At 49.1% G+C, this 22408-nt stretch overlaps 1 protein-coding gene across 1 annotated transcript; it reads left to right on the top strand.

Moving 5' to 3' along the window:
* The first annotated feature begins 335 nt into the window (after positions 1–335).
* PTPRH (protein tyrosine phosphatase receptor type H) lies at positions 336–21801 on the top strand. Its single transcript, XM_048516718.1, has 16 exons — positions 336–486; positions 1661–1888; positions 3029–3283; positions 4950–5222; positions 6159–6437; positions 7029–7292; positions 9338–9416; positions 9854–9970; positions 11714–11804; positions 14324–14414; positions 15108–15184; positions 16785–16919; positions 17686–17808; positions 17938–18098; positions 18974–19109; positions 21504–21801. The coding sequence occupies exons 1-16, from the start codon at positions 336–338 to the stop codon at positions 21639–21641; spliced, it is 2598 nt and encodes an 865-aa protein (XP_048372675.1). The 3' UTR covers positions 21642–21801.
* The last annotated feature ends 607 nt before the right edge of the window (positions 21802–22408 follow it).

Here is a 22408-nt window from a genome sequence, read left to right as displayed (position 1 = left end):
TGTGAATCATCCCCCACTTTTGGTCCTGCCAAGAAAACTCTTTGGGTGCTCCATGTTCAGTGTGAAAACAGCGCAAGTGGAAGGGGTTAAAATCCCCTTCCACCCCACTCCTCCCTTTTAAATTGGAGCCACCATCAGCCATGGTCTTGGGGGTCTCATAAATTGTGCCCGAAGGTCACAGCAGGAACAGACAGTTTTCTGGAGGCAGAGAAGGCTCCTTCAAGGTTGCATTGCAGAGATGCAAGGGAGGGAATGTTTCAAGTGAATGAGTTAAAATGCGTGCATTTGTCAAGGGCAATTCCTGCAATTCCTGCAATGAAAAACAGAGCAAGAGAATGGGAGAAGCTCATTTGGGTGAGTGTCAGGCAGCTGACTGGTGTGCAGAGCAAAACCGCCGAGGCGGAAAAGGCGGGGGACAGGCTGCGCTGTATTCTCCATGGTCACAGCATAGCAACTGCACAGCAGGTGTGACTTTGTGGACCAAAGGTAAGAGAAACGAAGCTGGATCTTGTATCAAAGCATAGATTGAAAAAAGAATAACGTTATATCGCCAGACCTGCCTGGTTAAATGCCCGCAGGGTTACATATAAGGAACTGCACAATTAATATTATGCCTTGTTGGACACTGTAGCACCAGGGATTTCAAATAATGCCCTTCCTTCCTTCCTTCCTTCCTTCCTTCCTTCCTTCCTTCCTTCCTTCCTTCCTTCCTTCCTTCCTTCCTTCCTTCCTTCCTTCCTTCCTTCCTTCCTTCCTTCCTTCCTTCTTCCTTCCTTCCTTCCTTCCTTCCTTCCTTCCTTCCTTCCTTCCTCATCCTTCCCCTTCCTTCCCCTTCTCCCCTTCTCCCCTTCCTTCCTTCCTTCCTTCCTTCCTTCCTTCCTTCCTTCCTTCCTTCCTTCCTTCCTTCCTTCGAATTAAATTTAAAGTGTACTCAAAAAAAAAGTTTATTTTTTTCCCTCAAGGAAATTATACAACTAGAGTAGCCAACCTCCAGGCAGGGCCCAACAATTTCCCAGAATTACAACTGATCTCCAAACTATAGAGATCAATTGCCTGCATGAATCACTATCATCCCTCCCCTTCCCAAATTATGTCTTGCTCACCCTCCCTCCTCGTGTTTCCAGGAATTTCTCAGAGTTAGCAACCCTATTATATGTTATGATATCTAGTGGGACGATGGGACTATGTGATAATGCCAGGCAGCAGATATAGCTGAGATTGGCAGCAGGCTGAGCGTTTCATGACCTGACCCACTTGCTAATGTCCTCACACCAAACTATCACCAAAGGCATATTAGCAGGAGCCAGTTCCAAGCTGTGGGCTGCCCGGAGCTCTGTAGGAAGAAAGTGGAATTCCCTCCTTCATACACGCTTTTACAGTGGCTTCAGTCTGGGCACAACCTTCAAAGTATAACCCCTACATTTTTCAGGCCAACTGCTGTACCATGTAGATTGGGGCGTGATTTTCCTACCACAGAGGAGGAATTGAAGTAGAGCATCTATATCCAAATAAATTCGGGTATACCGAATCAGGGATTCGGCTGATTCGGCTCTAATAATAATTTTACAGCCGAATCAAACCGAATCCGAATTTTACCGAATTTTTTCAGTATTGCTCAAGCTTAGCCCCAGTTTCTGACTCTGGTTCTTTTTCCGCATAGGTCCAGATCCTGTGAATCATCTGACAGTCATAGAGCAAACCAGCAGCTCCATCACTCTCTTTTGGGAAAGTCCACCTTGCCTCAACTCCACCTGCCAATTGACCCCTGCCAATAGCTCAAACTGCACGGCGCATTTCGCCGGTCTGTTACCTGGGGAGGACTACACTATTGTGATGGACCGGGCCGCAGGCACTGAAAGGTCAAACCAGAGTGTAAATGGAACTACCCGTGAGTCTTACCAAGACGTCTGGGGACTGCAAGATCTGTGCCTGCTCTTTTAAGAGGGGAGGAACATCCAGAAATTGGAAACGGGGTCTTTCTTCCTTTTCCAGGAGGGAAGCTTGTTAATTTTCCCTTGACTATGTCTGTCTGTGTGTGTGCACCGGTGCATAGTTTCTGTTCCCTGCATTGAAGGCTAATGGAGTGACTTTTTCTCGGTTTTGAAGAAATGCTAGAGTGGGGTCCATTCTGCACAGCACAAATAAGATGTCTTGAGGGCAGAAAAAAAGGCATCTCAGTGAGGAACTCCACACAGTTTCCCCCCGAAACATCCTGAGGACAATTCATTTCATTTTAAGCTGTCTTTTTTTGAAGTCTCTAAAATGTAGACTTTTTTTCCTGAAATGGTCTTTTCCTGCTATCTTGTGGCACTCAGGAGCTGAGGAGACGTCTTATTTTTCCTGCCTGACCATAAAAACCTCTTGCCAGCAAGGTGTTGTTGTTAACACCGGGTGGACTGTAATCTGGAGAACTGGGTTTGATTCCCCACTCCACATGAGCGGTGGACTTTTATGTGGTGAACTGGATTTGCTTTTGCATTCCTGTGTTCTTTCTCTTCCTCTCCGCACAATAGACCCCTTGTGAGGCTGGTGGGGCTGAGAGAGTTCTGAGAGAACTGTGACTGGCTCAAGGTCATCCAGCAGGCTTCATGAGCAGGATCAGGGAAACAAATCCAGCAGGCTTCATGAGCAGGAGTGGGGAAACAAATCCAGTTCTCCGCACAATAGACCCCTTGTGAGGCTTTTGGGGGGGCTGAGAGAGTTCTGAGAGAACTGTGACTGGCTCAAGGTCCTCCAGCAGGCTTCATGAGCAGGAGCGGGGAAACAAATCCAGTCCACCAGATGGGAATTCACTGCTCATACTGGAGAATGGGGAATCAAACCTGGATCTGCAGATCAGAGTCCACGGTTCTTAATTGCTACGCTACATGAGCCAATCTAGAGATAAAAATGATTACAACCAGCCTAGATCTTTTTATACCAATAAAAGACGCACAAATGAATGAACTGGAAGGGAGCAGCTTATGCATGAGTTGACAGTCCTTGTCCACTGAGAGTCCCTTTTTTGTTGTTGTTGTCGTTTTCCCAGGGCCTTCTCAAGTCCAGAATGCCACGGTGCAAAATCGGACAGTGGATTCCCTAACAATCACATGGAGTTCACCTGCCTACCAATATAAGATCTGCCTGTCAAATGGTTTCTCGCAATCCAACTGCTCTTTGACCACCAAGAATCCGTACACTGCAGACGATCTGGCAGCAGGGGTTCTGTACACGGTCACTGTCTATGCTGTCACCAGAAACAACGTCAGCAGCACTGGGACAGTCCTTCCAGATGTCGTCACACGTAAGGCGGTGGTAGGGCTGTAAGGGAAGACTGGAACGTTGGAGACCCTGGCTTCCCCTCTTGTGTATCTACTTGCTTGCAAACTTGCTTGGCCTTGTGCTTGACGTGTCTACGCTGTCCATAAAGAAAAACACGAGAATGTGTCTACTTTAAGAGGGACACCTGGAGAAGACATGACCTAAATTTCCAGCACTGGAAACTCCCGAGCGGATTCTCACGTTCACGTAAATAGGGATGCTACCAAATTTCACACCTGGAAAAAAAAAAAGCATTTTGATTTCGCTTCTCCCTCAAAGAAAGTGAACACTTGGGCCTTGAGTTTCCCTGGGTGGAATACACCACTTCTGCTGGCTCAGACCTCCTTATGCTGGAGGAAGACTCCACAGTGTGATGGAACCTTTCGATCTGCCAGGAGCAGAGGTGTAACAAGGGGGAAAGCGCCTGGTTCACTGGAGTGTCCTCTGCCCCTCCCTGCCCCACCCCAGAACGCCCATGCCACGCCACACCACACCACGCCCTCACCACACCCCCACAGGGGTGTACGTCTGGTGCGTCACCCCCCTGTCCCCCTGGAGCTACGCCTCTGGCCAGGAGTGCTTTCATTGTGTGTTCCTGCATGGCATGGGTTTGGACTTGATGGCCCTTGGGGTCTCTTCCAACTCTATGATTCTCTGATTCTCTGATCGAATCCCTTTGTGTTTGCAGTGATATGATCACACCCCCAAAATAAGACCTACCCCCAAAATAAGCCCTAGCTTGATTTTTGGAGGATGCTTGAAATATAAGCCCTATTCCAAAAATAAGCCCTAGTTATAGATTCCCTGGCGCAGCTGATCTGGTCATGCGGGTGTGTGTGTGTGTGTGTGTGTGTGTGTGTGTGTGTGTGTGTGTGTGTGTGTGTGTGTGTGTGTGTGTGTGCAAAATGTAAGACATCGCTGGAAAATGGAGCAAAAATTAACATAAGACCCTGTCTTATTTTCGGGGAAACATGGGAGCAAGTCCCAGTTTAACCCCCAACATGATCAAAAAGGATCTCCAGCTGAGAAGGATCGTTTTCAGCATAGACTCCAGGAAGCCACTGCTGATTACAATAGGCAATACTGTCTTAGGTGAGACAGTAGTCAGACTCAGGGTAATGCACTTCAAATATTATAAGGAACCTGCATGTTCCTCTTCCATAGTGTAGAGAGCGATTGGAGGGGGCTATGACTGAGAGTGGTAAAAAAATAATGGGGCAACAGTTACCAGCGTGGAGTACTGGTTAGGAGAACCAGGTTCAATCGCTGTTCCACATGAAGCCTGCTGGGTGATCTTGGGCCAATCTCAGTTCTCCTAGAACTCTCTCAGCTCCACCTACCTCACAAGGTGTCTGTTGTGAGGAGAGGAATGGAAAGGAGTTTATAAGCCACTTTGAGACCCCTTACAGTTGCGAAAAGCGGGGTATAAATCCACACTCTTCTTTTTCTTCCCAGCCGTCCACTTGGCCCCAATCTGAATTATCCTTTACCTTCTGCAGTTGTGCTTCTGAAAAGCCATGGGAGAGCTCAATCATAGATTACCCAGCAGGCCATGCCTTATTGGGCCCTAAAAAGGCCCAGATTCTGATGTCTGCTTCGTCAACAGGAGGTGTATGCTGTCTGTTAAATTATTCTACTCTCTTCCCCAGTTCCAAACAAGCCCGGGAAAATAACTGTGACAGAATACGGCGCCCACAATCTAACCATTGGTTGGGATCCCCCTAAAGACCGCAATGCTGACACCTATTTATATAGGATATTTTGGGTCAGAGAGGACCCTGGGGATCCAGTGAAGAATGGAAGCACCAACGCTTCCTATTATACCATCCGTGGACTCAAACCAGGGACTGTCTACATTGTACAATTAGTCTCTGTCATCAATGATACTGAGAGCGCAGTAGAACAAAACTGGACTCTAACAAGTAAGTGTCAGTATTTGGGGGGGAGGTTGGAGTTGGGCCCTGCACTATGGGTGGTATTTAATTTGTGAAACTGATGGATTCAGATTACTATGGGTAGTACACTAACAGCGTCTTGAGTAGTACTTGTAACTATGTGGGAAGTCTTCCAACCATGCGGTGAAGCCTATGTAGCATCTGTTCTGGAGCTGTTCAGCAATCTAGCAAAATGTGAGTGTAGAAAGTACTGTCAAGTTGCTTCTGGCTCATGGCGACCCTATGAATCAATGCCCTCCTAATGTCCAATCATTAACAGTCTTGTTCAGGTCTTTGTTTGAGCAGATAGGCCACGAGGTGACCACGAGGCGAGATAGACAGGATGTAACCAAGTGTAGTACTATGGATATGTAACAGGAAAGAAAGGATTTCTTATTTTTCTCCATGTAACCCTCCCAAATAGGTAGTAAACTCATTTATACAAAAGCAACTGAGAATCTGTCTCTTCTGTCCTACTCTGCTAATTTAAGCAGAACTTACCTATCATTTTTTTAGTGTTCTATGGTATCTGTAACACTCTCTTCCGACACTTCACTTCAAAGCAATCTTCTTTCTATTGTCGAAGGCTTTCATGGCCGGAATCACTGGGGTGCTGTGTGGTTTCCGGGCTGTATGGCCGTGTTCCATCAGCATTATCTCCTGACGTTTCACCTTCATCTGTGGCTGGCATCTCCAGAGAATCTGATCCTCTGAAGATGCCAGCCACAGATGCAGGCAAAACGTCAGGAGAGAATGCTGCTAGAACACGGCCATACAGCCCAGAAACCACACAGCACCCCAATCTTCTTTCTTCCTGTCAGCTGTCTTCATTGTCCAGCCTTCATGCACATCTGTAGTAATAGGGATTACTATGGCGTGATCTTGGGTGCTCTCTAGCTCTCACTTCTTGTAACTTTCTTTCAGGCCCGTTGCCCCCTACTAACTTCATGGTCAACACCATCAGCCAGTCCGCGGTCAACTTGTCCTGGGGACTCCCAGCCCCTGCGTACAGTGGCTTTACACTTGAACTGCAGAAGGGGCCCACCGAGACCCCGAAAAGCTTCACGTTTTCTAACAAGACTTCAACGTTCGTGCTAAACACTCTTAGTCCAGGCACCAAGTACAACTTCATCTTGTTCACTGTGGCTAAAGGGAGAGACCTGACGTCATTCAGCACCAACATTCTTCAAGAAGGAGCCACAAGTATCTATCCTCAGGTTATGGGGAGTGGGAGGAAAGTGAAGGAGAGAGGGGGTGGCTGAAGCGTGTATCAGCAGTGGTGTAGCGCCAACGGGGCAGGGGTGTGTGATGCCCTGGGCGGAGCCATGGCAGAGGCGTCGCCAGGCCGTGGAGGGGGTGGGGCAGAGGCATTTGGTAGGTTTTGCTCCTAATGTTTTTCCCGCAGCCACAGGAAGAAGGCTGAGATGCAGACTTCATGAATTCAATAAGGAGACCCTCCAGACTTTCCCCACCAGCTCCTTTCTCTTTGCATAGGAGGTTAAGAGCTCGTGTATCTAATCTGGAGGAACCGGGTTTGATTCCCCGCTCTGCCGCCTGAGCTGTGGAGGCTTACCTGGGGAGGCTTATCAGATTAGCCTGTACACTCCCACACATGCCAGCTGGGTGACCTTGGGCTAGTCACAGCTTCTCGGAGCTCTCTCAGCCCCACCCACCTCACAGGGTGTTTGTTGTGAGGAGGGAAGGGCAAGGAGATTGTCAGCCCCTTTGAGTCTCCTGCAGGAGAGAAAGGGGGGATATAAATCCAAACTTTTCTTCTTCTTCTTCTTCCTACAGAGCCAGCGCCCGTAAGCAACGTTCAGTGCCAGCCGGTGGAAGGGGGCTACGGCTTGAAGGTGTCATGGGCGTGTGTCTCCGGGGGTGTCAGTACATTCCAGGTCATCGTCTCTGGCCAGAAGTCCGAGCCGTGGCTAAACTGCAAAGTCCCAATGGAAGTGGGCGACCTTCAGCCCGCCAGGAGCTACTTGGTGCAGGTGGTGACATTCTGGAATGAACTGCAGAGCAGTTCCGAGCAAGTGACATGTCACACGGACAGCAAGGGTGAGATTCGGGGGGGGAGGGGTTCTGGACTGTCTGGTGACCCCCTCAAGAAGTGTCCGGGGTATGAGCCTTGGCTTGTCCCGCCTTTGATACACCTTCGGATAAGAAGTCCGGAGGGCATCCTGAGTATTGGAGTTAATAGGGTACTCTTGGCTCTATACGTACCCATTATTGCACTATTGGGGGAGGGGAATTGTCTTAATTCATTAAGAAGCTGCAGTTTACTGCACAGCTGCTGCTCAAGGCAAAGGGGGGGGGGCTGATGGCATGTTGAAGGGAAAGCGACAGAACCTCACCTGGGCTACGGAAAGGGCTTATGAAGAGCAAGGGGGCCTATAACTGTGGTGGCGAACCTTTGGCACTCCAGATGTTATGGACGACAATTCCCATCAGCCCCTGCCAATTGGCCATGCTAGCAGGGGCTGATGGGAATTGTAGTCCATAACATCTGGAATGCCAAAGGTTCGCCACCACTGGAAGAAGTGCAAATACCAGAGACGGATTGTTGGAAGTGGCTAATGCAGACATTCTCAACCAGGGTTCCCTGGTACCCTGGGGTGCCGTGAGCATGTCCCAGGGGTACTGCGGCAACACTACCGCCCCCCCCTCATTTTTGTGGTGTCTCCCACCAGCGACAGCGAGGACATGGGGCAGGGCCTGCCACAAGGTCAGCAGCCACCCCCCCAGTGCTTCCCTTCACCCTGGGAGGGGAAGGTGAGGGGTGTGGCAAGCAAGGGCAATGGGAGGGGAAGGTGGAGGGTGGCGCCAGGGGTACCGTGAGATATGAAGAGTAAGGTCAAGGGTACCCTGACCTCGAAAAGGTTGGGAAACACTGGGCTAATGTATCTCCAAATGCAGTCGGTGTCTGTTTGGGGAGTCATTTGAAAGGGAAGCCAATGGGAGGCCATAAAGGGACACGGCTGCAGTCGGCGTGATGACCTGGAGAACCCCACCCCACTGGGAAGACTAGTTTAATGTGCAGCCTTTCTGTTTAGATTACTGTTCGACCAGAAACATTTCTGGTTGAGGCAGCCCCCCTGTGCCTTTTCAACATGGGACCCATGTCTAGACTGGTACGTGTGTGTAAGTGTGCTGTCAAGTCACAGATGAATTACAGTGACCCTGTAGGGTTTTCATGGCAAGAGACATTCAGAAGTGGTTTGCCTCCCATTCATAGGTGGTTTGCCATTGCCTCCCTCTTGCAAAGCCCTGGTCTTCCTTAGTGGTCTCCCGCTCAAGTACCAAGAAGGCCCAGTCCAGGCTGCGACCCCTTTGTGATAATATGCTCTATTGAGAGCCAGCGTGGCGTTGTGGTGGAGAGCAGGTGGATTCTAATCTGGAGAACCAGGTTTGATTCCCCACTCCTCCACCCGAGTGGCAGAGGCTTATCGGGGGAACCAGATATGTTTCCACACTCCTACATTCCTGCTGGGTGACCTTGGGCTAGTCACAGTTCTCTCAGAACTCTCTCAGCCCCACCTACCTTACAAGGGGTCTGTTGTGGGGAGAGGAAGGGAAAGGAGCTTGTGAACCAACTTGAGTCTCCTTCCTCCTCCTCCTCCTCCTCCTCTTCCTCCTCCTCCATTTAAGAACATAAGAACATAAGAACTAGCCTGCTGGATCAGACCAGAGTCCATCTAGTCCAGCACTCTGCTACTCGCAGTGGCCCACCAGGTGCCTTTGGGAACTCACATGCAGGAGGTGAAAGCAATGGCCTTTGGTGGCTGCTGCTCCTGAGCACCTGGTCTGCTAAGGCATTTGCAATCTGAGATCAAGGCAGATCAAGATTGGTAGCCATAGATCGACTTCTCCTCCATAAATCTGTCCAAGCCCTTTTTAAAGCTATCCAGAGATTTCAGAGATAAAACAGGCATTTCTTTCATAATTCATGAAGGGGTACGGGACAGTGTGACTGTGTGCCTTGGGACCACTTGCTGCGGGAGGGGAGACGCATGTCACAATTTCACGCCGGGCCCAGAAAATGGTGCTTCTGGGGCCTGCCCCATTAGGTGGGGATCTCCAGCTTCCTTGTCCTGTATCTCCAGGGGTCATCGTCGGTGCCGTGTTTGCCGCGCTGGTCCTCCTGGCCCTCTTTTGCCTGCTGCTGTTCTATTTTTGGAGACGGTAAGCTAGCTAGATACTGTGAGCTTGTTCCCCTTCGCTGTGTCGACTGCCCTCGGTGGGAAACGTCAGGGCTGTGAGCCGATGAATCCTGAGGCAGGAGGAAGCCAGGCAGAGCAAGTCGGTTGGCGTTTGTCCGCTGGCTTTTGCATAATGCAAAGCGGGCTGGAGCTTGCTGAGGGAAGGGGGAAGGATCGGACAAGCCACCTAGCTCTCCCCTCTGGCCTGGTTGCAACCCACCAGAGTTGCTGTCCTCCTGGGGATTAGATGGAATTCTGTTGCCTGGGGATTAGATGGAATTCTGGGAGAACTCCAGGCCCCTCCTGGAGGTTGCCGACCTTTTTCTGAATGTGCTCCCACCAGCAGAAGCACCCAGCTTCAGATCAACACGAGTTCCTTCGGTTTGGCACTGCTGAGAGAGGGCAGCTCCCTTTTTGTAGCACCCCTCTTGGCTTGAGGCTTCCGGTGGCTGCCAAGTGTGTGCCTCAGTTTCCCTGTCTTGTTCACAGGCATGAGAAGATCTCGGAGAAACCGAAAGCAAACGTGGGACCGCCCTGGTGAGAGCTCCGGACCGGATGAGCTTTTGGTTTGGAGTCAGGACGCATTGTTTATTTTGACGCAGAACTTGGTAGAACATGCTCAAAATCCTGTCGGGCGCCCTTGGGAGAAGAGAATATGAGCCGTGGACTGCCAGTGACCATTCGACTCACATAGTGCAGTGCCCTGGCGCCCGAATTACCCGTCACACGAAACCTGAGCCAGCGTGGTGTCGTGGTTAAAGGCAGGTGGATTCTAATATGGAGAACCGGGTTTGATTTCCCGCTCCTCCACCTGAGTGGCAGAGGCTTATCTGGTGAACCAGATGTGCTTCCCCACTCCTACATTCCTGCTGGGTGACCTTGGGCTAGTGACAGTTCTCTCTGAACTTTCTCAGCCCCCCTTGCTTCACAAGGTGTCTGTTGTGGGGAGAGGTGCTGTAGGAGCCTGAAGTGTGGTTTCCGAGCTGAAGTCAGCCCAGTTCTAGCAGCATTCTCTCCTGACGTTTCGCCTGCTTCTGTGGCTGGCATCTTCAGAGATCCTCTGAAGATGCCAGCCACAGATGCAGGCGAAACATCAGGAGAGAATGCTGCTAGAACATGGCCATACAGCCCGGAAACCACACAGCACCCCAGTGATTCCGGCCGTGAAAGCCTTCGACAATACATTGAAGGGAAAGGAGCTTGTAAGCCACCTTGAGTCTCCTTACAGGAAAGAAAGGTGGGGTATAAATCCAAACTCCTATTCCTCCTCTTCTCCTCCTCCCCTCCTCCTCATCTTCCTCCTTCACCTGTCTTGCTCAGCCTAAAATGACACAAATTTGAATGCCCGCATGTTTGTAGAGAGCCCAGCAACTCGAGGGCTTTGAGTGGGTTCCAAATTCACCATTTGTATGCGGCAAAATGGAGAGAAAGCGAATGTGAGCTAACAAAAGAATATACAGCCTGAAAACCTGGGGATCTAGAGGGAGGCAGAAACAATGTCTGTGGAGGGAGCGTTCCTAGCTGGAAGGGTCGCAGGCCAGTATGATCCGTGAATTGAGGATGGGGAAGAGGGAGAGAGAATGTAGCCTGCAGAAGAAACTGGACAGCACAAGGCTGTAGGTACAGGGGGGCTGGTTGCTGAGCAACTGGATTCTAGTTATTGCTAGGAGAGAAAGGAAAAGAAGCTCTGACCCAGCTGCCAGGGTGGCAAGACTGAACTCGCTGCCCCGAGGAGGCTCTTGGATCGCTCAGAGAGGGGGTGTCAGGGAAGGCAGTGCAGTCTGCTAAGCCAGCAATATGAGGCCAGGAAGACAACAGATCAGAGCGGGTTTCTTGCAAAGGAGGAAGAGGGGAGACCTGTTTCCCCCTCTTTTTCATTTTAATCTGCGGGTTTATCCGGGGCAGATCCGGCCCTACCGCTGCGACGGGCTTCATGTTCAAGTCCAGACACGGCCTCTCTAAACACTGCAGGTTTCAACAGATGCTATTTTTATTTTTCGAAATGTGTCTGCCGCCGTAAGAGCTAGAAACAAAGGCCCCGGGAAGCGCTCATTGTGTCACGGAATTGTGTACACGACGCCCCGCAGAAGAGAGAACCACAATATTTTTAAGGGCTTCCTCTTATCGGGGTCTCCCGCTGGTGATGCCAAGACTGCTGTTCGTGCAGCAGAGATTTCCCTGCCAGCAGGCTTTTGAAATACAGGGCACGGGGGCCTCCTTGTTGTCTGTATCAGTTGGTGTATAAAGACAGCCTTTTCATTCTTCATCATTCCTCCCCAGCGTTCTTGCCTCGGTTTCTGTGTCGGCTTTCCCGTGTTACTGCTGCGAGCACTTCTCTGATAGCGCCTTTGGTTTTGCCAAAGAATACCAGGTAATGCTGTGGGATAAGGCTGGGAGGGTAAAAGGATACCCTTGCCTCTCAAAACCTCCTTGCGGGAGGCGTCTCTGTGGGCAAGAAAGTGGATTAATCCCTATTCAGCGAGCAGACTATCGCTCCCAGACTGTGGAACGGTTCCATGCCTATTAGCAGTGACTCAGGATTGGATCCGGCTGGCTTTTTGGCTCACGCTTGTTGAAATCCCGTCTGTACAACCAGCCCTTGTCCGACACGGCTTCTGTTCTTGCAGCTCCTCTGATCTCCCGCGGAGCCTTTTCGGGAGGTCAGTTTCAGAGCTTAGGAGAAAGTAACTTTAAAGAGGCAAATATGAGAGCCAGCCAGAGTGGCGGAATCTAATCGGAAGAACCAGGTCCTCCGCGATTAGTTCACCAGTTTAGAGAGCTCTGGAGAACTAGGTTTGTTTCCCCCGACACATGAAGCCTGCTGGATGATCTTGGGCCAGTCACAGTTCTCTCAGAACTCTCTTAGCCCCACCTGTCTCATAAGGTGCTTGATGTGTGGAGGGGAAGGTGATTGTAAGCCACTTTCATCCTCCTTAAATTTAGATTACAATTGGACATAAAAACTGATCCTCCTCCTCCTCCTCTTCCTCTTTCTTCTTCTGTTTCCCCAATTGAAAACAGCCCAGGGAGGCTGCTTGCTCACTGGGGAAAGTTAAATCATAGAATCATAGAGTTGGAAAAGACCCCAAAGGCCATCAAGTCCAACCCCCTGCCATGCAGGAACACACAATCAAAGCACTCCTGACAGATGGCCATCCAGCCTCTCTTTAAAAACCTCCAAAGAAGGAGACTCCCCCACTCTTCGTGCATTCCACTGTGTTTTTTCTTCATTAGTAGATTTATGGCTTCTGGTCTGGAGAAATTGAGTACTAGTCACTTATAGTTGCCAGAGCTAGGAAGTATTTCATATCCCCTTAAAGGAATTTCTGAACTTGTTCTTTTCATCAATTGGCCCAGGAAGTTTTTCATCTTACTGTCAGGAAGTTTTTCCTGATGTTTAGGTGGAATCTCTTTTCCTTCACCTTGAACCCATGACTCCTGGTCCTGGTCTCTGGAGCAGCAGAAAACAAGCTTGCTCCCTCACCAACATGACATCCCTTCCGATATCCAAACATAGCTCTCATATCACCTGTTAACTTTCTCTTCACCAAACTAAACATCCCCAGCTCCCTAAGGCTCATTCCGCACATGCAGAACAATGCACTTTCAAACTGCTTTCAGTGCTCTTTGAAGCTGTGCGGAATGGCAAAATCCACTTGCAAACAGTTGTGAAAGTGGTTTGAAAACGCATTATTTTGCGTGTGCGGAAGGGGCCTAAGTCTCTCCTCGTAGTGGGTATGGATTCTACTGTAAGTTTCCCCAATGAGGCAAATGGTGTCACCCTGGAGCCAAAGGGTATGCAGGAGAATGCTACAGTTCTTCACCTTAGACATCCTGAATTGGGATCTTGGAGTTGTCTTCCAAACACAGGACTCTAGGCAGACATTTGTCCCAAAGTGCTTGCTGTGACCATGTGCCCCCGACATGGACACTGCAATGTGTGAATTGGATAGGTCTAGCTGGGGCAATGCTGGGCTTGGAACGGTGGCTCATCTTTCCCTCATTTGGCTCAGCAAATGCATACCTGTTTCTATCCTTACGTTGGTCAGACCTCACCTAGAGTACTGTGTGCAGTTCTGGGCACTGCAATTTAAGAAGGATACTGACAAACTGGAACAGGTCTAGAGGAGGGCAACCAAAATGGTAACAGGTCTGGAATCCATGCCCTACGAGGAGAGACTTAGGGAGCTGGGGATGTTTAATCCAGAGAAGCGAAGGTTAAGGGGGGACATAGTAGCTATGTTTAAATATTTGAAGGGATGTCATGTCAAAGAGAGCGGAGAGGAAAACGAAAGGCGAGGGGGAGAAAAGGAAAGCACGGAAACTGGATGAGCTCCCTCCAAGAAAAACACTCGCCCCAAAACAGGGAAGTACAACAAACTGATTTATAGCATGAATGACAAGTCTAAATGCATTGATAGTATTATAAATACATTCTTGTACGTCTCTGTGTCTCCCTCCTCCCTTCCCTTGTAAGCTCATCCAGTTTCCGTGCTTTCCATGTCAAAGAGAGTGCAAGCTTGTTTTCTGCTGCCTCAGAGACTAGGACATGGAGTCATGGATTCATGGTGCAGGAAAAGAGATTCCACCTAAACATTAGGAAGAACTTCCTGACAGTAAGGGCTGTTCGACCGTGGAATGCACTGCCTCGAAGAGTGGTGGAGTCTCCTTCTTTGGAGGTTTTTAAAGAGAGGCTCGATGGCCATCTATCAGGAGTGCTTTGATTGTGTGTTCCTGCATGGCAGGGGGTTGGACTTGATGGCCCTTGGGGTCTCTTCCAACTCTATGATTCTGTTGTTTGCCTCTCTGGAAGAATTGCCCTGTCTTTTGCACCTCTGCGTGCTCTGCTTTACCAACTCAGCATCTCATCCTTCTGTACCTACATAATAGCAGCTGCAGGACGTGGGGACCGGACAGTCCCAAAGTGTGGCAGAACTTCCTGAAAACCGAGACAAGAACCGTTACAGCAACGTCCTACCATGTAAGTCAGGTCCTGCACGTGCCGTTCATTAAAGGCCTATCAAAACTCCCCCTTCAGTTCTTGAATATGCCACGCTCTTGAACAAAGATGGTCCAGGAAGTGGCGTATGAATTCTCAGATTTCCTGTCATCTTTATGTCGAAGAAGGTTTATAGCTTTCCATTACTTCAGTGTGATTTCGCATTTTCATTTTACCAGCTTTTGCCAGCAGCAGTGGCGTAGGAGGTTAAGAGCTCGTGTATCTAATCTGGAGGAACCGGGTTTGATTCCCAGCTCTGCTGTCTGAGCTGTGGAGGCTTATCTGGGGAATTCAGATTAGCCTGTGCACTCCCACACAAGCCAGCTGGGTGACCTTGGGCTAGTCACAGCTTCTGGGAGCTCTCTCAGCCCCACCTACCTCACAGGTTGTTTGTTGTGAGGGGGGAAGGGCAAGGAGATTGTAAGCCCTTTTGAGTCTCCTGCAGGAGAGAAAGGGGGGATATAAATTCAAACTCCTCCTCCTCCTCCTCCTTTTCTCCTTCTCCTTCTCCTTCTCCTTCTCCTTCTCCTTCTCCTTCTCCTTCTCCTTCTCCTTCTCCTTCTCCTTCTCCTTCTCCTCCTCCTCCTCCTCCTCCTCCTCCTCCTTTTTTTTTGGGGGGGGGGGCTTGTTATTTTCCCAAGTTCACTTTTAACCCCATTTGTTCCTCTGTTGCAGATGACAGCTCTCGAGTCAAGCTCAATGCCAGCCCCAGTGACCCCGACTCAGATTATATCAATGCCAGTTATATGCCCGTGAGTCCCGCTCCAGCGTGGTTTCTGACTTCCTTGATCCAAATCTTGTAGCTACTGAACTTGGATTTAGTGGGAATTGGGTGCTGTTTTGCTGATGTAACTGTGGTGGAGTATTTGCTTCTTGGTTTGTTCTTAGCTAAATTTTGAAGCAGAGGCGTATCTAGGGAAAATGTAGCCTGGTGCAAAATCTGAATTTTCTACCCCCCCCCCCGAATGGGTGGCTGCCCTCCCCCACCATGACCAAACAGCTCTTTTTGCACCAGGTCATCTCAAAGTCACCATCAATAGGAGGAATGTGGGGGCAATTTTCCACCACCCAGGTGACTAAATGGCCGCAGCTTGGGAACATTTGACCCCATATGTCCCCCTAGGTGGTACGCCCCTGTTTCAACACCATTTATAAGTGTCTGTGCCTTGGGTTTCGGTTTTGCCACCTCTTCCAAAATTCCCCCAGTCTCCTTGCACAGACCCAGAATATCTCAGCCCCCGTTGTAAAAACAGACACATTTCTCTACTTTATTACTGCAGCTTATGCGATTTGCATAATGCAAATTGAGACTTTCCTGGGTGGTAATTTTATTTTTGGGTTTTATTTTAAGCTGATAGATGCAATCCAGACTCCATCTGCATCTCCAGATTTTTCTTCCCCAATTATGGAGCAGCGTCGGTCTTTTCAGACATTGCAATCACGTCTAACAAGCGCACACCGCCTGTGATCTTCCCCATATATGTGGTTGTCATGCAAATGCTAAAACACACGTATTTATCATAGATGTGCAGCATTGATATGCATGAACGGGAACCCTGAAAAATCCACTGGTCTAAAATCCACCAAGGCATGGATCCAAAAATGTTCAACGTAGCAAGCCTTTATTGGCATAGACAACAGTACAACAATAGTAAAAAGCAGATTAAAAAGCATACACAATACAGGAAATAAATGTTAGGTCGAAGGAAATCTACTGGCGTTTAGGAATTTCCAGGAGAAAGTCTATCATACAGAGAAAAGGATCAGGATTGTCCAACAAGTAGTGTAATCTAATTAAATCGGGGAGATCAGGTAAATGTAAAGGAGTGAGATTCACATACTTGGATCTGATTTCCTTGAATCTGAGACAGCGTAGTAATTGGTGGGCCAGAGATTCAACTGAGCCATCGTTACATGGGCACAATATTTTAGCCTTTTCTTGATCCAAAAATGTGCAAGTAGAAGCAGGAATAGAATCAAAGAATCATAGAGTCGGGCCATCAAGTCCAACCCCCTGACATGCAGGAACACATGATCAAAGCACCCCCAACATATGTTCATCCAGCCTCTGTTAAAAGACCTCCACAGAAGGAGACTCCACCACTCTCCGAGGCAGTGAATCTCACTGTCGAACAGGTCTGACTGTCAGGAAGTTCTTCCTAATGTTTAGGTGGAATCTCTTTTCCTGCACCTTGAAACCATTGCTCCGTGTCCTAGTCTCTGAGGCAGCTTGCTCCCTCTTCGACATGGCATCCCTTCAAATATTTAAACATGGCTATCATGTCCCCCCTAAACCTTCACTTCATAATGCCCTTTTGCTTGCGCTGAGTTTCCTCCTCCCTCCAATTTCAGGGCTACCAGGGAGAAAAGGAGTACATCGCAACCCAAGGACCCCTGCCTGGAACAGTTTATGATTTCTGGCACATGATATGGGAGCAACGAGTCACAACCTTGGTCATGCTCACCAACTGCGTCGAAAACGGACGGGTGAGAATTGTCCCATGTGGCAGTGAGGACATTATGGGATAGCTGAGAAGTGGGGAATCCCGTGTCCATCAGTCTGGTCCTCCACAGGCTGCAAAACAGTAGGCGTGAGTTCTGTGGCAAGTTAAAACGACTGACTTTGGTGGGATGGGAACTTCTCCCGAAAGATTCCCACGTTCGTGTATTCTCCTGTGTGAACGATCTTGATTTTTTAAAAAACCGTTCGCTGTCATTGTTGTTTCTCCTTTGGAATAGTTACATGGATGATCCTACTCAGTCAGGAACAGAGCCCAAATGCCACCTGGCCATCCAATTTGGCTGTATAAAACCCCCATTGTCCTCAATTGCCCTTGATCAAGTCAAGGGAAGGCAATGGATGTCAGTGAACTTTTTCTTCCCGAGAAATGATAGGAAATAATTGAAAACATTTTTTTTTAGCACTGTAGAAAATATTTGCAAAGGGCAATAAATAGCTGCGACTCTGCTCCATCAGATGGTTGAATGGTGGCAAATATGAAATGGGCTGCATTGTATGCGTCTAGCTTCTTTCCATTGGAAACTGCAGCCCAAAAGAGAGAATTTGCCGATCAAAGTTGCTCCCGGATTGCAATAAGAAGGAAAGATTGAGGTATGGGTTTGATCTGTAAACAGAGGAACCCGAATGTAATATGAGCCCCAGGTTAGCTTGGCCACTCGTTGCCAAGGTAACCATCCCAGAAACCATGCTGCTGTTCCTTTCTCCATTCTGACCATCCCACTCTTTGACTAGGTGAAATGTGAACAATACTGGCCCCTGGACTACACACCCTGCACCTATGATGACATTACTGTCTCGGTTGTCGTAGAAACCATCCTCCCAGACTGGACAATCCGGGACTTCTCCATCAAGCGGGTAAGTGGTGGAGAGGGTGGGAGCTGGAGTCAAGCTTGTCCTGCCTCCAGGCCAAACACTTCCAACCCCTTCCCCAGAAGTGTCTTCTTCAGGCCAAAGGGAATCTGATGTTTCTGCGTCTCCCAACAGAGGAATGAATGTGAGGTCCGCTTTGCCCGACATCACCACTACACATCGTGGCCAGACCATGGGGTACCCCCAGTCACGAGTGCCACGCTTCATTTCCGAGAACTTGTGAGGGAGCACATAGAACAGCATGTGGAGAGTGGTCCAGCACTGGTGCACTGCAGGTAAACCAATCGGCAGGGTGTGAGGAGGGAGTATGAGAGACGAATTAACTTTATTGGTTACTGGTATTGCTTCTGGGCTGAGTTCAAGGTTCTGGCACTTCTGCTATATGGTCTGGAACCAGGTTGTTGATGTAGCTAGATGTAGCTACATAGTGCTGCCAGGTTGTTGATGTAGCTAGATGCAGCTAGATAGTGCTGCCAGGTTGTTGATGTAGCTAGATGCAGCTAGATAGTGCTGCCAGGTTGTTGATGTAGCTAGATGCAGCTAGATAGTGCTGCCAGGTTGTTGATGTAGCTAGATGCAGCTAGATAGTGCTGCCAGGTTGTTGATGTAGCTAGATGCAGCTAGATAGTGCTGCCAAGCTGTTGATGTAGCTAGATGCAGCTAGATAGTGCTGCCAGGTTGTTGATGTAGCTAGATGCAGCTAGATAGTGCTGCCAGGTTGTTGATGTAGCTAGATGCAGCTAGATAGTGCTGCCAAGCTGTTGCTGTAGCTAGATAGTGCTGCCAAGTTGTTGATGTAGCTAGATGCAGCTAGATAGTGCTGCCAAGCTGTTGATGTAGCTAGATGCAGCTAGATAGTGCTGCCAGGTTGTTGATGTAGCTAGATGCAGCTAGATAGTGCTGCCAGGTTGTTGATGCAGCTAGATGCAGCCAGACAGTTTTACCACTCTGCACCATGGGGCTCTTGTCCCTAGAGCAGTCCTGAAATTAAGCCTAAACCCATATAAACTGCATCAGGTCCCTCCCAATCCCACCACCTTTTTGTATTTGATTCTGAGTTTCCTGGAGGATTCGTCTCAGTGGATACTATCAGCTCAGTGGATACTATCAGCACCTGACTTTCCCCACCCTTTCATTCTCACCCTCCCAGCGCTGGTGTGGGCCGAACTGGAACATTTATCGCCTTGGACACCTTGCTGAGCCAAGCCCAGAAAGAGGGGCAGATTGGTGTCTATTCATTTGTGCAGCGGATGAGAATGAACCGACCCCTCATGATTCAGACCGAGGTGAGCACTAATAAATAAGTTGCACATAGGGCAGATCTTCCAGTCCTGCAGGGGGCGCTGTGCTGCACAACAGCAGTTGAGTCTCATAGAACAGAGACTGGATGGAGTGACTCTGGTATTCCTTGGTGGTTTCTCATCCACCTGTATCTCCCAGTTATATCTCCTCTTTGAAACCAGTCATGGAAAGTCTTCCAACAGTTCTACCAGGGTTGTGGCCTCTACAGAGTGGCAATTTGCTGAGCTGACTCCGACATTGTGCGGTTGGTTGTCTTCCGAGGTGCAACGTCTTTGGCAGCCAGGACGGTTATTGATGCACCTGCGGGTTTGTTGCATTTCTTGGCTACTGTATGGTCTTCAGTCACGGCTCACTGATTGCCTGATGGATGTTTGGGATTATATTTTGTGGCTTTAATGGGAAACCGTTGCATGGGAAAACAGGCTGTCGGTTTTCTAAATGAATAACGGAGCCAATGGAAACTGGCGCCAAGAAAAAGCAGAGCCCACCCTGCTTAACTTCCAAGATCTGATGAGATCAGGCTAGTCTGTGCCAGTGGTGGAATCCAAAAATTTTAGTAACAGGTTCCCATGGTGGTGGGATTCAAACTGTGGTGCAGCGCCAATGGGGTGCCAATGGGCGGTGCACGATGGGGGGTGTGGCCGGGAAGTCCAGGGGCGGGGCATTCCTGGGCGGGGCTGTGGCAAGGACACAGCCACTGCACCGGTCCTTGGTAGGGAAACGAATGCACGCAGGCGCAGGCTGCCACGCACGCCGGTGCACCTCCTGCTAGACTGCTTCAAGTTCTGCGCGCTATTGCTGAGAGGAGGGGCGTAACTAAGGCAAAAATCACATGGCAAAATCACCAATTAGTAACCCCCTCTCGGCACACACAAATCATTAATAACCTACTCTCGGGAACCTGTGAGAACCTGCTGGATCCCACCTCTGGTCTGGGCCATTGTTAGTAACAACAGTATCAATCAGTTGTAGTCACTTTTAGTAACAACAGGAGCTGCGTGGCGTAGTGGTTAAGTGCTTGCACTGCCACTCACACAGTCAGGAGTTCGAGCCCCCTGTGGGTCAGATATCCTGGCAGCTGGCTTATGGTCAACTCAGCCATCCATCCGTTCCTTGGTCGGTGAATGAGTACCTGGCACATAGCTAGGGGGTAAAGAATAGCCGGGGAAAGCAATGGCAAACTACCCCACAAAAACGGTTTGCCTATGAAATCACTAACAGAGTAGACCTTTTGCCAAGCAGAAGCTGTGTTACCGAGGTAGGATAAGTGCGGCTGCAAAAAGGCTTGGCACGGCAGAAGAAACAACCCAACACCATAAAGTAGTTTCACTTCCAAAGAAGACTTTATCTTTAGGTGCAGGTTATTTACAGTGTAGACAGTATCAGCAAAACAATCGGGCAGCACGCTCCGCAGCAACTCAGAAATCCCTAGACACAGAGCAGTGGAACATGCTCTACCTATATACTACTGTTAGCCTATTCTTTGGATTATCTGGCCATGCTACCATCTAAAGAGACTTTCCAGCTTCTGAGGAGAAGGCTGTTTGACCAGGAACGTCAGATCCTACTCGAAAAGGCTTCCAGGACTTGCTCTCCTTTAGCTCTAGGTATCACCTACACTGGTAATAAGGGGGCTCAATACCTGCACCAGAGAACCGTGCCCAGGCTCCATAGAGCAATGATGTTGGCCCGTTGCAATGCCCTACCATCAGCCGTATCAACAGGGAGATTCACTAAAACCCCTTACCGCCAAAGGCTATGCATATGCAACGGGAACTGTGTTGACTCTATAGACCATATTTTACTTTATTGTCCACTCTACACAGGACCCAGAGTCAAATACCTGTCACCTCTGCTACTCAAAAAAGAGTATGCATCTGACTTGCAAAAGATTACCTTTCTGTTGGACAGCTCCAGTAGTGATGCAAACGATGCAGTCACCAAATTTTTGGATTTGTATATAAAACAGCGCTTTAGGAGCAAATCCTGAACATCAGCCTTCTCTACCTGTACATTTATTTTAGCTTCCCTCTACTTGGTTAAGTGGATCTGTGTATATAATGTTGTTATGCCAATAAAGGTTGTTTGTTTGTTTGTTGTTACTACTGTTAGCCAATCACAGTAAAGGTCAGTGATCAGGATTAAACTGGTTCTGTACAGTGACATCCGGTTTTGACAGGGGTTTCTGTCTGACAAGTGCTGTCACCTCGATCACATTGATCTGTCTGCTCACAAGATGCACACCACATATTTTTTTTTATTCCCTGACAATCACCGCTTGCAGTGGTACCCTAGGGTCGAACACGACGGAAGGGGACACTTTACTTTTTACTTTTAGTAACAATGCCGCCCACCGTGACGTCTCTCTTTCTCTGCAGTCGCAGTATGTGTTCCTACATCAGTGTCTCCTGGATAGGATCCAGCTCCCTCCACCAGAAGACAGTGAAAAGGTGCCGTGTACCTCCGTGTATGAAAACATCCTGGCATTCCAAGACTACGAGGTGTCCCGTGTGTGAGGGTTTTGGCCATCGTGCTGGAAAGACTCCAAGAATGTCTACACCCCATGCTGTCTGAAGTCATAACACTGGCACAAGCCAGTGCGGTGTCGTGGTTTAGAGTGTTGGACTCATACCCGGGGGACGTGGGCTCAAATCCCCACTTGTGCCGCGGAATCTCATAGGGGGACCTTGGGCTAGCCACACTCTCGGCCTAACTGACCTCACAGGGTTGTTGTGAGGATGAAATGAAGGAGAGGAGAATGGCGTAAGCTGTTCTGAGACCCCATTTTGGGGGGGGGGAAGTGGGGCGCAGATGGATTAAATAAAGAAAATAATACCCAGACTTTTGAGGTGTCATTCTTCAAGGTGCAGGAGGGGCCAGTGTCCAGAAGAGATGCAATTCTGTTTTACCGACTTCAGTCCAGGCAAGGGTTAAAGGAGTAAGTCGTCAACCATCCCACCCACCTGTAGAGGCTAAATCAGGGGTCTGCAACCTGTGGCTCTCCAGAGGTTCATGGACTACAATTCCCATTATCCTACAATTCCCTACAATTCCCATTATCCATGAACCTCTGGAGATGGGAATTGTAGTCTAGGATGTAGTCCATGACTCTGGCTGATGGGAATTGTAGTCCATGAAGCTCTGGAGAGCCACAGGTTGCAGACCCCTGGGCTAAATGTTCCCAAGAGCATCCCCATGACGCTCTCCTCTATCTATCCTGCTTCTGTGTTTTCTCCGGCAGTTCTCTCAAACCTGGTTTGGTGTGGGATTTTTTTGAAAGGAA

Source organism: Sphaerodactylus townsendi, linkage group LG15, assembly GCF_021028975.2.
Source record: "Sphaerodactylus townsendi isolate TG3544 linkage group LG15, MPM_Stown_v2.3, whole genome shotgun sequence".
Classification (NCBI taxonomy): Eukaryota; Metazoa; Chordata; class Lepidosauria; order Squamata; family Sphaerodactylidae; genus Sphaerodactylus; species Sphaerodactylus townsendi.
Note: the sequence above shows the minus strand (reverse complement) of the source record. Positions and strands in the feature narration are given on the sequence as shown.